Source organism: Varroa jacobsoni, unplaced genomic scaffold (assembly GCF_002532875.2).
Source record: "Varroa jacobsoni isolate VJ856 unplaced genomic scaffold, vjacob_1.0 scaffold_710, whole genome shotgun sequence".
NCBI lineage: Eukaryota > Metazoa > Arthropoda > Arachnida > Mesostigmata > Varroidae > Varroa > Varroa jacobsoni.
Genome location: NW_019213612.1, coordinates 11,274 through 28,272, shown reverse-complemented (window position 1 = coordinate 28,272; position 16,999 = coordinate 11,274). Strand labels below are relative to the sequence as shown.

Sequence of the window (16,999 nt, the reverse complement as noted above, 5' to 3'; positions counted from 1 at the left end):
GTAATCCTTCGTTAGATTCTAGTGAGCTGATATTTTGGGTCTTAGCCATTGTTTCGAATGACAGCTCTCCGTCAAATCTAAGTACAAATCTATGTAAACCGTAATTGTTCCTGGCTCCATTTAGAGGGCAGTGGTTTCGAGAATTCATCATGCTGCGCTATTGTTCGCATTTCACGTACGGATAGCTTTTGCTAGTGTTTGCTGTTCTGTTCGGTAATTACTAATGTTCCGGCAGGCGTACAGCAGATAAAAGAAGTGATAGTGAAGAACGCACGCTAGATCAGCCGAAATGTCAAAAGCTAATCTACGTGTCGATACGTATGTAGTGATTATTCTAACAGCAGAAACAATGAACACGAAGAATCCACTGCAGGAAGTTCGATTTGAACTGCACACACTTCCGCCATTGTTGACACCAAGCTACCGTCACTGATCCCAGTGCAGCCGATAAGACGCCGTAAAGTTCTACCGTGAGCGGGTTACTAGTAAATACTTCGGTGCTGCCCTTCAGCATTGCTTCAGATGGGTAGTTTTACTAGGCACGAATCGCTCGTCCTAACGAACTGCCAATCAATCCCTAATCTATTTCTAGAACCTCTACCTCACGTTTCAGAGTAATCAGATTTGTAAGCAAAAAGGAACACAGACACACCGGTAATACTAAAATGTAACGACGTTATAAGAGTTCGTGCTGAGTACATGACAGCAATCAGCGTAGACAAATTATCCATTGGGGCTTACGGTGGCTGTTAGGTCAGATAAAACAGATTATTTCTAGTACTTAGAATTGTGTAGTTCTTGCGTTGTCAATAGTTATTATTACCTTTGATAAGTATGGTTTTTTGCTTGATATCTTATCACTGTTTTTAGTGTAGAAGCAAGTTTTTCAAATTGGTCCGCAAATATTCATCTGCGTTAGGCTGCGGCCTCCCAAAGAACTGAGATTCTCGCTCGAGACCTAATGTCTAAAAACGTAGTTTCCATACATGTTAATACAATGCCTCACGTGAGTTATGCCTTTAAACACATTAAAAAAGTGTCAATAATAACAACAGAATTCCCTATGTATGTAATGCATGCTTGTTTTCTAGCTAAATAGCACATCTAAAACAAATACAACTCTTGAAATGACGTATTATCAATCTTCAACTTTTTACTTTATTTAGCCGTCTCGTTTGTTTCGCCCAGCTGTGTCATGGAGTGCTTTCCCCCGACTAAATTCCATTATAGTTTCTTGTTAATTACACCTATGCACTAAGTCGAACATTCACAGACACGTTCCATCACTCACTTCACTTAAAATTACGCAGTTGCATCTTCTCCGGCACATTTTCTTCGAGCTGCAGCCAGAGCATGTTAGGCTACTATGTAATTAACATACGGCCATTTAAGTCTAGTGTCTTCTATTTCTATAGACTTTTCTTTTCAATAATTAAATACAACAATCTTATTTCTAACTAAGATAGTTTTAGGCTATACTTCGTCAGCCTTGGAATTTTAGACACCACAGGGCTTCTTTGTTTTACCAACCTCGGACAGTCTCTGTCGCTTTGGTAGAACGTCTTGTAAATTGCCTATCACACATGTGGCGTAACGTTTCCTCCCTTTCATATCTATAATAATTATTTTTGTTGATTAATGATTATTATTTCTGGACTCGTTGATAATTACAACAGTATAAATAGGTGCACAGGTTGTGTTATGTATTTGAGCTGACCCCGTCGAACAGACAACAGAATGTATCGCAATAATGTGTCTTTTTGGTAGAAAACATTTCTTCGACATATGCTTTGATTTTCCTTCATTTAATAGCATCATCTCCAGCTGTCTTCCTTCCGGCCGGCACGGCGCACCCTAACAAAAGACAGTTACAACGTTTCGCTAAACGTAAATAGGCACCTAACATGTCGTATCCATACAGGTTTATAATTACCTGTAAATATTCGATTTGTGTCGAGCGATGAAAAACATTTTTATTTGTATTTCGATGGCTACCATTGTGGGAAACGATTTCCCACTACGATGGTGTTCGTAACTTCTATAATTCAGCATTTATCTCATCGCAGCTTTGTAGGAAGCAATTATTTGTAGGAGCAAAGCTCTCGTTTTTCTTACCAATATATATTACTGATCATTTACTAATCCAGCGTTATTTACACGTCTTCCAGGACGTGCGAAGGAACAAGCATGTCATTTTTCTCAATTCGTTCACAAAATGATCGAATACTAATTTCCCACTTTTTCTCATTGTCTTCAGTTCTCTATGTAAAAGGTGAGCAACAGCTGAACTCTATCGATTTGACTAGATAGATCATAATCTTTCAGTCCTCACTTGTTACTCGGTCGAAAAAAACCAATGCAACGATGCTTTCCGCACGGCTACAGCAAGCTTGCACATCATAGTACGTTGCCGCACACATTCAGGTTAAAAATAGTCTTGGCCTTTACGTCCTTCAGACCTTTTTGTGTGCCAGTGGCTTCGTTCGATGTTCATTCATATATCGTAGACCTGTCCTCTAGTAGGGGTTGCTGTAGGATTTGACTGACGTGACGGGCCCATCAGCTGATCGAGGGAGGTTTCGCAGAGATTTCGCGCTCCAGACGGTGACTGAGCATAGCCACTAGGGGGACCTGATATACAATTAGCCATTGAAAAACCAATTAGACTATACTGTCTCAAAATCGGCATGGAGTTATACGGAATTTCAAAAGCTGCGTCGCTTCGAACGCACCTTATAGTAGCCCGTGACTGTTCTGGTACGTAGTGTGTGCTTTTCAGTGGCGTATTCATTTAGAAAATAAGCAAACAACATTAGCTCTCGTAAACGGGCTTAAAACACCATTAAAATAAATAGTGAGTACCCCCAAGAAACTTGAAAAAAAAAAGAAGTAACTATCCCATCTTACAAGCCGCAGGACAATACCTCGCTTGCGATCTTTATATCCAATGACGTGCGCAAGTTGTTTATTCTATTCTATATAGCGTGCTTTTACTCGGTACATTCTATGCAACAATGAATTCATGACTAACATACCGTGCTGTTGTTCTTGAATAAACTTGTCGGAGATTGTTCCAGTATTCGCGCCATTTACTAAGTTAGTGCTATGACTAAAACTACTGGTATTATCACAGTGATTGCTGTGGACACCGTTAACGTACGGGCCACAGCCGCTGCTGTTCGTATTGCTGAAGCTACTTGATCTCTGGTGATTCAGTTGCTGCTGTAGCTGTCTGGTTGGCGAGCAGAGTGGAGAACCTCCGCGCGAGAACCGGGGTGACGAGTGACCTGACAAATCCTCAAGGGGAATCTCCTCATCGGCGGGGAACGTGCGCGGTGACGACTCCCGCGAACGCGACATGGAACGTTGCTTGCGTCTGTATTACAACGTAATAACGAACATAGGTATATAATACACATTGAACTTTAACTTACGTATGGGAAAGCTTCCCATGATAGATTTAATAGTGAGGTAATCTGCTGATGTGATAAATATAAATTTAAGAGGCAACATCCCCAAGGAAGCATGTTATACAACCAAATCTGGTAAATAATATTAGTCTTTATGTTTAGACGTATATAATGCCATGCTCTATGCGCACTACTCTCGTTCGTCGTAAACGTCCTCAGAGCCTTGGACAGGCATCTGGGTTTCCATTAGAGAAGAATATACTTATGTATGGGAATACGGGTAAGAAGGTGGGCTAATTAAAACATTGAAACACATGTAAATATATTTAGCATGTCATGAACGTGAGCTTCAAGTTCTAATAAACCCAGCAAATAATCAAAAACATACACATTATTTACTGCTATCCCCAAACAAGAGTGACCCTTTGGTAAACAGTTTATTACAATTTTCTTTTGTAATTACATTAGGAATGGAAATCTTTTATATATGCTTATACAAAACAGGCGCATGGCACCTACTTGAAAAAAGATACTAAGTTAGACGAACAGTAGTTCCACTGAAGCCAAAAAGAGAAAAAGCGCCAAATTCTCCAGTCGTGTGATACCCAATGTGCAAATCGTTCACGGAAAGGTTAAGTTGATTTCAGTAATACAAATCATATACTGCACCAATAAATTGTTGATGGACAAAGACTGAATCAAAAGCAAGAAGCCTTTTTCTTTCGTGGCACACACCTCGAATCTTTGATATCTACAGGCAGACTTGTAACGCGCCGTCGATCGCCCGAGGTCCGCGACGAACTAACGAACGCTGGAACTGCCGAACCAGGGATCTTTGGTCTAACCGTTGACTCCCCCATTCGGCTGCCACTGCTGTAACAAAAAGACATAACAGTATTCCTAGTAGGACGAAATTTATACGAACACTAGATGTTCTGTATATAGCATGTCTCATCATTTCAAATTGTCGTGTTATACGAGCGTTCAGAACAGCGTGTAGGTGCACTTGTGGACGGCGTAAGAACCTAGAAGAACCAAGGAGGTCAAAAAGAAAGTAAGAAGGAGTAGAGAAAACAAAAAGGAGTAGAAATCAGACATCGCCCAGAAGAAATAAAAACAAGGTAGTGTTAATAACGACAAAATTGTCGGCGTATGGATTGGACACTGTCGAGCTATCACGCAATTACGCCGGAATCGAATGTACGTTCCTGGGTGAAAGAGTCAATCTAATTTTACATAACAGTTCTTTAAAGCGACATTGTTCATGCTGCAGCTAAAACCTACTAAGATGTACATTTGCGTGTACACTTTTAATGTGCATCATTCAGGTTTTAACTGGTAAAACTGGGACTAGTAAAAGATCTAAAAATATTAAGAAGTCATACACACTCTTACATAAGGGACATATGTTTCAGGAAGCAAATAGAGCAAACGATTAAAAACACACACAGTTTCGGTAATTTAACAAACGCGACTTTATAGAGAGCTAAAGAATGGAACAGGAATAACATAAAATATATGACACTCTCATCTGGTGCGATCATCATCATTAGCAACAAACTATTATTTTTATGATGTGGTTTTATAATAAATAGATAAAGTGAATAATAAATAAAAATTGTCTTTTTCGTCTTCATCCAGCTAGGTGATTTTATTAATTGATTCATTTGGGCTTAACGTTCTTGGCCGTCTTCCAGATAAAAACCCCCTTAATGAACAGTCTTGTTGGTGGTGGTTGTAACGCTGCTGTTGCTCATGCAGTTTGCCGTACCCGAAGACCGGCTGCGCCTCGTAAAAGGCGTATTCCGTTGCGAGACGCGAACGATGCGTAGACGAGCGTCCTGTAACACCTGTGCCACCAGCCGGACCTCCGTCTCCCCTTGGCAAATGACTAGAATCACTTGACGTTGAACCTGATCCTGAACGGCTGAGAAGACGGTGGCCACCCGGCACCTCCGTCATGGAACCCGGTGCCCCGAGCAGCGGTACAGGTAGGCCGGGAGTGGGCGAGGCGGAAGAGATGTTCATATCAAGAAGTTTGGCAATTTGCTGCATCTTCTTCTGCCTCGCCCGAAGGCGGCCTTTGGTCAACTTTTGCTTGGCTGCCATGCACCTGTATTGAGATAGCCGTTGACAGTGATTGTTGCACAAGAAAACGTAAACTGGATATTAAAATGTTCATTTATCTTTTTGACGATAATAAATAAACACCCTTAAATAAGTGTGTGGGGGTTTAATCATCAAATGGTGTGACCTTCGATACGACGATGACAAACCTCCATATTGACTTTGTAATATTTCCTATTCTTTCATGGTTTCGGTGCTCTGTATTTGATCCGTTACGTACACACGTAATGTATGAACGCTTCGTTCTAGAGCGAATGCGAGCCAAAGCCATATGATAAATACATCACTAAAAGATCCTAAAAACCGGTGGAAGATACCATTGAAGAAGCATTTGTATCCTTGTAGGCATACCGTATATGATCGTCGAATATGAACTTGGCCGCAAGCAGTGGTGGCCTCTTGGGTGGACCGTGAGCCGCAGCCCGTGAGGCTGTCCCACTGCCTGCCCCACCCTGTCGTCCACCAGCTTCACAGCTTGCTCTGTGAATAGTAATGTGAAGGGCACGGCTATCATGCTGATCGCCTGTGACCTCAATGTCTTGCAGCAGGCCAGCAAGACGTACCACGCCGAATCCTAAACGAGTTGCTTCTGGCTTCACAAGGATGACCTTCATGGAACAGTGTACATACAGGGTGACAAAATTAAGGTGAAACTCGTGTTTATAAACATCAACATGTAGAACCCCAAGCTTCATACTACATATGACAATAGCGCAAAAAAGCTTCCAGGACTAAAACGGTTTAATGGCAAATGAATTATCTATACCTATATTATAATTAGGTTATTTTAAGAATGTAAACACGGTGTAAGGCAGGTAGTTAGGATGTCTTTTTAATAGTTGGCGCATTATAGTACATACCTGTGCGCTATCGATAACCATAAACCGCTTGAGTTTGGAATTATCCTTAATGGTGTAGACAGTACAAGCAACTAAATCGTTATTAGTTAGGTCCAACACCTGGCCAACGCGAACCAAGTCGGACTCCTTCGTAAGCGGAAGTTCAGTTTCAGCTTCGCCACGAAGAACTAAGCACAAATGCCTACAAGCACAAAAATAAATAGTCACTGTTATTAACCACGGGATTTTCTCACAGAATTATCATCCTACAATATAAGACACAGTACATACTCAGTACTCAGTCGTCCGTACCTATTAAATTCACAAACCTTCACGAAGCCAATGTTTTAGCTGTTTCGGCGGTAGTTTCATTTAATTTAACGTACCGAAACGTTTTTCGGTAAACCCTGCTTGTAAATCGAGCCTGATTTTATAGCTTTGTGGACTATACAGCTCTTAACGAAACTTATAGGCAAAAGTCAGCCTTCCGAAAACCGCTTACCAACAATCAAACCGTCCGTTTTATCTGCAGTCGTTCTTACCTAATTAAGAAGAAAGCTCTTATCGCCCGGATAGCTCGTTCGACCTCGCCGCACGGCAGACGCTTATGAAAATCGAGCCCACTCATTGGTGTCCCGATGGGCGGTAGTAGTAAGTTACCATCCATCATGAGATACTCAACATTGAGCGCCTTCAGTCCTTGTTCGTACTCCTCTTCGAACATGTCCAGGAAGATCTCATCGCTCTTGAGGAATCCTTTCAACAAGAGAGCGCTCTCGTCCCGGGCGCGCTTAACTAAATATAGATGCGCTTCGCGAAGACAACTAGTAGATTGTTGCTGTTGAGACTGCTGACGTTGTTGCTCGCTATTATTGCTACAATGATTATAATTACCGCTTACTAAAGCTGGTAATAAAGTTCTTGAGACATTATCTGGCAGCGCCTCGGATCCTGGCGAGGATCTAGAGGTCGCTGACTCCTGGGGTGATTGCGGCCGCATAGGACTGGGGGTCCGTTGAGCATCGGCCGGGATGACGGCCAACTGCTTAATGAGAAGAATGGCCATTTCAAGGGTAGCTAGTCGGACTCGGGTCCCATAGACGCACGCATGGCGAATAATCCGCATCAGCCGGGTCATCAGTGCGCCATTATAGCCGTCCTTTACTGCGCAGCGCTCTGCTGGCAACAGAATCGTGTCTAGTAATTCCTGGTTAATTCCTGTGTGATCATAGATTCGGTTGAGTCGATTCGAAGCAAGGCGAGCGATTGGCGAGTGAAAAAGATCAACGAAATAGGTGAAACGTTATTACGTAGGAGCACAAAACATTAAGAGCGTTGTAGATAGAAACGTCGACGGGTATATCCATCGATGTATAAACCGGAGTAAAAGAACATGGACTACGTTGAGATCCAGTAGTACAATAGCATAAAATACAGAACAGTCATGATGGATTAAAATATTAGCAATATGAGGAAATGTTAGATAAACATAATGCAAATCGTACGACAGTATGACACAGTGTACACATACACAATTAATTTAACCTGACCAAAATACCATTATTATTGTGACATAAAAATTTTACGGTTTGGGTTCCAGCAAGGCAAATTATAATTACAATAACAATGGTATATCATCTAGACAAGCATCAAAATGGATTTATTTGATAGTGACAACCGGTCACAGTGTGGTTCCTTCCAGGCTTACCGTCTGAGACAGCGTGCAAAAGAGAAAGGGTGCAACAGCAGTGAGCAGGAAATTATAATCAGCTGACATTTAAAATAGTACATTATTATAATTAGCAAACATAGAACGTCGGTAAAGGTGTTACCCAATGAGCACTGCCGAATTCGATTCACATTTGCTTGATAATTTTGATTTATCTATTAAAGTTTACTTGAGCATCACAGCGATTCAGCAGAAATGCACAATTTCCATCACCGTAAAATTATAGATGTGTCGAATAACAATAAAAAATCCAAGCGGGAAACACGCGAGTATTCTATAGACATTGTTCGGAGTCGATCACTTGTGTACTGATTAGGCAACACAAAAAGCAAGTTTTTCTCAATATTTTGATGCCTGGGTTGCTTTGTTAATTTTCTTTCTAAAGAGTGAAGTATGTTTTGTTAACATATTCACATAAGCAAATCGCGTAAATAATAAGTAAGTACATCTATGGGATCTTGATAATGTACGGATTCGATGAATGACTCATGACTGTAATACATCCTTTTTTTTTCCTATTCACTGTGGTATATTCTTTAATCAGTGGTAACCACTCACCGGAGTTGTGACCCAGCGCATATAGCAAACTCAATGCAAACAATGCGCCATGGTCGCTATTTTCCACGTTGAGGGCGTCAAAAATTGCGCTAAGGAATGGTCGCCGATGGAGATCAAGGATTGCATTGTCAGATTCTTCCGCTTCGTCATCGGCCGCACCAGAACTTACGCCATCAGATAAACTGCACACATAATTGGGGAAAAACAGTAACAAACGCTAACAGTAACAGTAACAATAAGACAACAACGCTAATAACAGTCATGAAGTACCGGTGAATATAATATGCGGTTCGCATCCAAAAGGAACAGTTCTCAGATTATCTACTTGAGAGTTTATACAGAATAACGCGCTCTTTTCTCTATTATTCTGCTATAAGATTATTATCCAGGATATAAAGGCATGTATTTCTGTGATGGGTAAATTAAAAAAAAAACATCTTTGCTGTTTATCAAGTTATGTCACTTTTTTAGTGATATAACTACTTTTCCGAAATATATCCGAATCTTATGTTTTGTCCGTATCATATGTGCATGAACACCTGATCTTTGAGATATGTATAAAATAACTCACCTAAAATGCTGACTATTTAGACTAGAATTATTTGCAACTACTTCTCGAGCTATTCCGGTCTGCGGCTCGTCAACTGATAAAGGCAAGCCTTGCTGTCGGATCTTCTCTTCATCTGTGATATTGCTTCCCGTATGCATTGCAACAGCTTCTTCACCCTCTTCAACCTCTACTACGTCGCTACCGTTTGCGTCATTTTTCAACTTTGAAGTTGGGGTGAACCGCGCATTTTCGCGGCCGACATCGACGACAATTTGATTACTCGGTTGAACCTCATTGAAGTCCACAGCCGCTCCACCGCCAGCTGATGTCAGTGAATCTTTTGAAGACTTTTTAGTGCCTACATCAGTTACAGCAGCATCAGTCTCCTCAGCCTCGGAGCCTGATCCAGACAGTGATGGAGTCCCACTCGATGTTGACTGCAAACTCAACTCAAGTGGCTCCTCCGGCGGTATAAATTCTGGCCTGAAGCGACCGCTGTAATTTTCCAGTGCCAAACTGCCGGTACCAGTGGTTGCGATACCGTCTCCTGTACTATCACCGTTTGAGCTCTGAGTGTTGTCCTTATTGAATATCTCCATTGTACCGTTAAATAGAACATCCGCCAGCTGGCGGACGAGGGGCCTGTGAGATATGATTAAGAATACTTGATTGAGAAGGAATAGGGCTAAGATTGGTGAAACATGAGGTGACGTTCGACTTGCCGGCGATGTTTTTGTACCAGTCAACGAGTAAATATACAATGGAAGAAATAATCTGTTGAGTAGGTGATCAGTGAGGACTTCGTTCAGCGGGGCGATGTTTAGGCAAAGGATATCGTTGAGATAGTGGAGCTGATCGAGGTGTTCAGCAACTAAATCAGCGAGTCGCCCTTGTGCTTTGTGGTCTGTAGCAGCAGCGGCGACGCATGTGTCCAACTCGAGGACGTTCTTGCCGATAAACCAAACGAGATTAGAGAAGTACGGAGCCGCTGTCTTATCGCGAATGAATCGCTGCATGGCCTCGTCTTGTACTGTAAACGAAAATAATGGTAGATGGCAAAGAAACGATTAAAACATCAGAGACTGACGATGTGTCTTTTGTTTTGTAATAAATCTTCCTCTCTGAAGGGGGCTCTCTAATATATTAGTAGCAAACGAAGTTTTCGACGCTAGTATTACTACTCACCTTTGAAGACATTTAGCGTAAGCGTTCGAACAGCGATCCGCACCATTGATTCCGGATGCTTGAAGAACTTAATCGCCTCCGTGTATAGCGGGAAGTCATTGGTGTGCTCGTTGTAGAAAAAGTGTATCGTATGTGATGTCAACTTAAGCGACAACGTCTTAATAAACGAAATATAGTACGCCATAACCTCCTCATCCGTGAAATCAAATTTGTGGACGATAATGGAATTAACATGATTGTTTGACAACAAGTAATCTGTGAGGGAAATCGAGAAGGGAAAAAACAATCCGGTTAGTAAACGAAATACTAAATTCGGCCCAAGTACAGTTGGACAAGATTTCATCTTAAACTTGACTAGTCGACTAAAATGAAGCATTTGTTAAGCATTTTAATTTTATGTTCTCATTAAGCATTTTTAAATAATTTTCAAAACGGAAAACTTGCTTTATATAAATCATGTAAGAATATATAAATACTTAAAGGCACGCAAGACTTGCGTCGTTAGCACTAGAAGGACAGAAGAACAGCTACGTCGATCTATATTTAATTCAATCTTTCTGTATCAGTTATCTATAACGAAACGAGCTATTCATTATGACACAGCTTATAAAACTCTAATATGGTAATTTACTTTGGCCTTAACCGTGCTCAAAATATGGCACACAAACCCCCCGATCTATAGATTACATTATCGACAATACGCACAGAGAGAGGTGTCCTGTCGTATATTCTCGAAGAGAATGTTCAGCGTCTGCAGCAGCTGCGTGCACACGAATCGGCCCTGTTTATGGCGCATAATTTTAACAAAATATGAAAGCATGTTTTTCTCAAGGAAAAAATCAAACACCGATCCATCATTCTGATCGCCCCATATCAGGATTTCAGAAATGCTTCTTAGAGTCTCTACCAGAAGATCTTTATTCTGCTCTGTGACCACCTGGTTTTTGCACAGCACCGCATACAGGTACCTGAAATTCGATGAAGAAGAAATGGCAAAAAGGATGGCACAGGGCAAAAAGTCGTTATGCGTTAGTCGAATAGAAATATTGTACAACTTAACATCATGGCTCGGCAGAACGCCCTCGGATTCACCCTTAAGAAATATTATTTAAGAGAAGTACAATTGTTAGGCTATCCCGTATAAATTCGTGCTCGTTCGTACGAGCTCCTTCACCCATTGATTTCTATACACCTAATACTGGCTCTGTCGTTTTATCTAAGGAATCATTTATTTTTCATAGAGTTTTTGCTTTTTGCCTTATTATGCTTACTAAAAAGAGCTTAGTAGTGCCGAGTCTTGTTAACTCGCTAACCTAGAATGTAGACTCATATTATGCGTATTATGATATAATAAAACTTTCATAGTGCCATTCTTGAGAAAGATCCGCACAGCATTAATGAATATGTATAGAAGTGACGCATGCATTATTGCCTAGCCTAAATAAGTATGGGTAGGTAGATAGGAAATAAGATTATATCAAGCGCTGCTTATCTTGCTTGATTAAGTTACACTGAATACATTTTTTTAATGCTATACTAGCTGTGAAATTTTGAATTTAGAGCCTTTCTCACGGAAACTTTGATGTGGATTTAGACATATCCGGACCCTCATAATTTTTTTTGCTGCGTGGCACTATTTGCGCAGATATACAAGCGTCATAGGCCGACCATCCTTTACTGATCTTTGTTCACGTTGTCTCTATGAAGTATGGCGAATTCAGGTAAATAATAAAAGTGAGTGAAACAAATAATATATCATACGCACCCAGTGGTGAATCGCACACCACTCTTCAAAGTGTAAGACTGTGGATTTCCACTGTCTTGCTGGTTAGGAAAAAACAATTGTAAGCCTGTGAATACTAGAAAAATGCAATTGCCAATACAAAATATTTTTCTGTCATGCACTCCAGTTGCCGATCTTGTCAAACTACTGCTATCGACTAGCGAGTTGTCGGCAGTAATTGATTTCAGCTCAGCGTTGCTCTCTGCGAGCGTCGACATATGGACGTAGAACGAACCCTAGCGAAAATAACCTCCTGTTCCCTGTCCGACAGGTAGGGCTACTTCCTATTTTTTTGCTTGTCTCTGCTATGTCCCAAGCTTGTTGTAGCCGGCTGGTCTGGGCCCACCGTCAGTTTCGTAAGATTATTGTGCCAACGATTAGAGAGACAAATACTTATCATTTTACTATTTGGTAATTGGCTTTAAGGCTTGTACTAAAGATAACGTTATAGCTTTCTAGTCATTGATACATCGAAGTGCACATCAATCGCCAGTAAAACTTGTAAAAGAATATATGTTTCTCGGACTTTAATCGGATGGTCCGATTAAAGTCCGAGAAATCAAAATATCATGCTTCTAAACTGACAACTTCTGATAGGTGATTAGGCGGTCACCGGTGCATGCTTGTTCTGATGGAACATAATCTACGACGTTCCTACAACTTGAACAAACTTCTTGTCCTGGCATCGTTTCTGTAGCGAAAACAATCCCTGCCTTTAACTGTCCCTTAACTATGCTCATTGCTGTGTTATAGCGACATTTTCTAGTCAAATCGTCTATATGCTGTAAAAAACGATAGTCTCTAGAGGTGCTATTTTCTCAAACCAAAAATACAAAAACAGACATAAATGAAGGTGAGAAACAATTGTTCAAAGCTTATTACTACGTATGGAAAGGTGCTGTTACCTGACTCACCACGTTTTAGCCATCATAACATAAATTCTAAGTCATATGGATGAATATAATAAAGAACAAGGGAACGTGATCATTTATGGATCACTAGACTAAAATATTAAAATTTAATAAATGTCGACCTTTGGATTCACGAGTAATAAAATAAAGTCATACTATGAGAGCAAAAATCTTTCTGGACAAGAGTGCAACGAGACTTAGTTACGCAACGAGTTCTTGCTTTCCCACTTGCGATGAAAACCAACAATCGTAGTCCATTTATACTCGCACTAATTCTTTGTGTGTAAAGGTGGAAACTGCCAACCAAAGATGTATCACCTGTATTTGCAAGCATTACTATCTTCTGTTTAAGTAAGCACATCCTAAAAAGCTAAGCAGATTATATTACTCAGGTAGGATCTTTACGAAGTGAACATCAGGAAGTATGACAAGGGCTTAAAATTAAGGAGGTCCTTTTTTTACTGTCAATAGTAGTAGTCTATGAATCTCACGCTGATTTAATGAAAGGAAAGCTACTTAAACCTAACCATAAAGGCGCCATAGAAGATAACGAAAACAACGATTTTTCACTGTAAGGTCGACATTGGTGGGACTTCAACAGGAGTTCTCGACTACTTCGTCATATACTAATATGCAGCTTAATTCTTAAAAACTAGATAACAAAACACAGTACCAATAAAGACATTCAGATTAGAAAAACGATGGTAATAGACTTCGGATAAAGGAGAAACTAACTGAGGATTCCGATTATATTAGTGATCAAGTTGGATGGCATGACTGGGAATAATGATAAAATTATTTTTATTTACAATTATTTTTCATTCTTTAGGATGCAGGAAGATGTCAAGTTTTATCGCAGGAGAAAAATTTATTAAAAGCTGTAAACGTTGCTGTTCGTTCTATTTAATGGATAACAGCCAGACAGAGAGAGAGAGAGAGAGAGAGAAAGTGAGAATCCGATTTTTATCCCGCCATACTTGAGCGCTAACTTTTCTGAGGCTATATGTATAGGCACTCATTGCTCAATGAACTCATTACGAAAACAACTCAGGTATCGCATTCTGCAATATTAGAGAAGGAAAGCTTCCACGACCTTTTTAGGTCATACTTTGAGCGGTAAAATCATGATCTAAATCTATTTGGGCAGTGTTAACACAGTTTTGGACCGTCAACTCTACGAGAATGTTAAAATTTAAAGAAAAAGTCTAAATACCTCAACAAAAAATCTGGGTATACTGCCAGCAAGAACCATTATTCGTGTTAACTAACCTTTGCTTAATCGGAAACTCTAGAAGCTAAAGGTGACCGGCGCCCCGTCTCGTTTTCTCCGTAAATTCTGCATGCAATCAGATACCTCACTCATTATAAGCTCACCACTAAACAAAAAGTTCTTATATTCTTTGCATTAACGTGCGATTAGATTATTATGTCAGCAATCAATAAAAAAGCGCGAGAAATCCAAAACAAATGAAAAGAGGCCTCGCAAACGAATAAGTGTAATCCGAGACCGTCCACCTATTGAATGCCCAGTGTGGGCAGTTACCAGTGAATTACTAAAGGAAACGTATGTAATGTATCAATATAGAAGTTGAAAACGATTGACTTGGGTTGACCATTTTTATGGCCTGTGGACGGTGGTAATTAAACATTAAAGTTACAGCTATTTTCATGTAGTCTATCTTAAACGAAGAAATAGCGCAATTTCACCAATAATGTGTACTACAACTGATTTATGCACATGAAGGTAAATAAGGGTTTTTTTGAATGAAGGGGAGATGAATTTGAAATGATCTGTTAATCCGACCAAAGAAAAACTTCCACGATTACCTTTTTACCTGTTTCCGATCCCTAATGTAGGATGAAACGAATATGTAGGAAGCCACCAGAGGAGCGTTTTATGCGTAAATAATAATACTAATATAAGTGAGGGAGCTGCAGATCAGCGATATCAATAATAGCTCTTTAGGCCAGCGCTTGTTTTTTAATGTGTTCAAAAGTAAATATACATCATTAGAATAAGCATATGTAGCGATGAAATTAATATGTAATTATTACTAGTAACTTCGTATTAAAAAAAAACGTTTACAATAAGAAAATTTTTCCCATTGTACGTCCCTGACGCAACACACGAATGAGCCCATTTCAGCTAGTCAATCTTGGTTTATTTAAGGATCTGCACCCATACATTTCCCGCTTCAGCTTTTATTGCCTTCTCAGATATGGTTTCAAAGCTGCCACCTATTGCCTTGACTGGGGCAGAAAGCGACCATGAATGGCATAAGGCCGTCAGTGGTCATTGCTTAGTTTCCTACTCTCAAATTATTCGGTATGCGAGTCTTTTATGCATATTTCTTATGCATAATCGACGTACCTCTTCCTTAGCAGTCCAAGCTATTTAAGAGGCTTGTATATAAACTTACGATATAAAAACCTTTTGTTGCTCCGTTGAAATGATTGAGCCTGATGCTGGCAACAACTCTGTGTGCCTGATGTGGTATCAACATACCACATCGCACCAATGCCATAAACTAATATCTCTCATCTATCACATTACCTTTTTTTATTAAGTTTATGAATTAGAAACATTTAGTTAGCTTGAATGGGGCAGTCGCTATTACAGGTGCTTAGCTTATTATCAGTATTGACCAGTAAGTGGTAGAAAGGCTTTATACGTTGTAGATAATAAGTAATAGAGAACTTCTTTAATTAAAAAAGTGAAAATTCGTAGCAATTACCATTGGTGAAAATGAAGTAAAAATACTGGTTTGTCAGCGTTTTTGCCTGCAGTCGATAACTAAGCAGGTATGTAAGACGTACATCATATAAGCGTAGCTATGTGCTGGTGAAGTCCGCGATTCATGTAGAGTTCTCATAGGACAGAAAACTGAAATCAGCTGCTTTATTGAGATTATTCTATCAGAGTGTAGTAACTCTGTCATTAATTTAAAATCAAGGAGGCAATATGTTCCGCATAGGAAAGCGTCAACAGTAGTTTGAGAGATTTGCTTGAAAAACGTAGTGCTTATATAGCGAAACACCTTAATCAAGGTGAATACAATATACTTTACCAATCATTATTAGCAACGGAAATGTTTGTGGTTATTTTCATTTATAAAGGCTGATTTCTAATCTAACCAAAAAAGAAATGTAGGTTTACAACAGTTACACAGCATTAACTGTGGATATCAAAGCTCTTTTTAGCGAGTAGGAAAACACCTTATCAACAAAATCTTAAAAAGATAATAGTGCGTTCAAATCCAGCGATGTCTCGCAGAGCTCTAGGCTCAAAATGTTGAGTAAATTAAGCAGTAAATTAAGTAATAATAATCCCTGAGTATCTTTAAACGCATCTTTAATTACTAGCTGCTGTTTATTAGTATCTGGCTTACAGTTTTCTTTTTTTATTATTTTTTTCTTTCTTTATAATACATGCACACAAATCGCTTACGCTTTCGATCTACAAATGAAACGTTATCGGCCGGGTTTCCTTTTATCACTAACTTCAAGCCAGACCCCAAAGGCTGTTGCAGTCCTCTTTCCACACATGATTACCTATTATTTTTTCATCGCTTATACAGCTGCCATTGATGAAACTGATACCGTCATCATAAAACAATCAAGATTCTCCTATAATAATATTCTCCGGCTGATGTTTTTCTCAAAAGAATGTTTCTCGTAAACGAACATCCGCACAGTCAATATAGATATATCTGATATATTATTATCAGTATAAATAACGATGTCAAATTTTTTCATTTCAAAATTAAGAAAACATCAATTCATTACTGCAATCACGCCAGTAATAACCGCTACCTTTTTTGTGGTCTGTTTATTTTCCTGGTGACAGAACACTAAACAGCCAAGGTCTGAGCCAAAAAAACTAACGTACACTCGGATACAGATATAT

The 16,999-nt window shown here is 39.7% G+C and overlaps 1 protein-coding gene across 2 annotated transcripts in view; it reads right to left on the bottom strand.

Annotated features, from left to right (window-relative positions):
* Positions 1-1,128: 1,128 nt before the first annotated feature.
* ema (C-type lectin domain containing ema) overlaps positions 1,129-16,999 on the bottom strand; it is a 17,875-nt gene continuing 2,004 nt past the window's right edge. The window contains exons 2-12 of one of the 2 annotated variants that reach the window (XM_022837459.2): positions 11,104-11,366; positions 10,399-10,653; positions 9,235-10,243; positions 8,664-8,845; positions 6,919-7,594; positions 6,398-6,578; positions 5,889-6,145; positions 5,182-5,523; positions 4,146-4,283; positions 3,036-3,376; positions 1,129-2,631 (exon numbers count right to left, since the gene is read on the bottom strand). In XM_022837459.2, coding sequence (XP_022693194.1) covers positions 2,495-2,631; positions 3,036-3,376; positions 4,146-4,283; positions 5,182-5,523; positions 5,889-6,145; positions 6,398-6,578; positions 6,919-7,594; positions 8,664-8,845; positions 9,235-10,243; positions 10,399-10,653; positions 11,104-11,366 — 3,781 coding nt within the window. In that variant the 3' untranslated portion in view covers positions 1,129-2,494. The remainder of the gene's footprint in view (positions 2,632-3,035; positions 3,377-4,145; positions 4,284-5,181; positions 5,524-5,888; positions 6,146-6,397; positions 6,579-6,918; positions 7,595-8,663; positions 8,846-9,234; positions 10,244-10,398; positions 10,654-11,103; positions 11,367-16,999) is intronic. The other variant, XM_022837460.2, reaches the window with a different exon arrangement.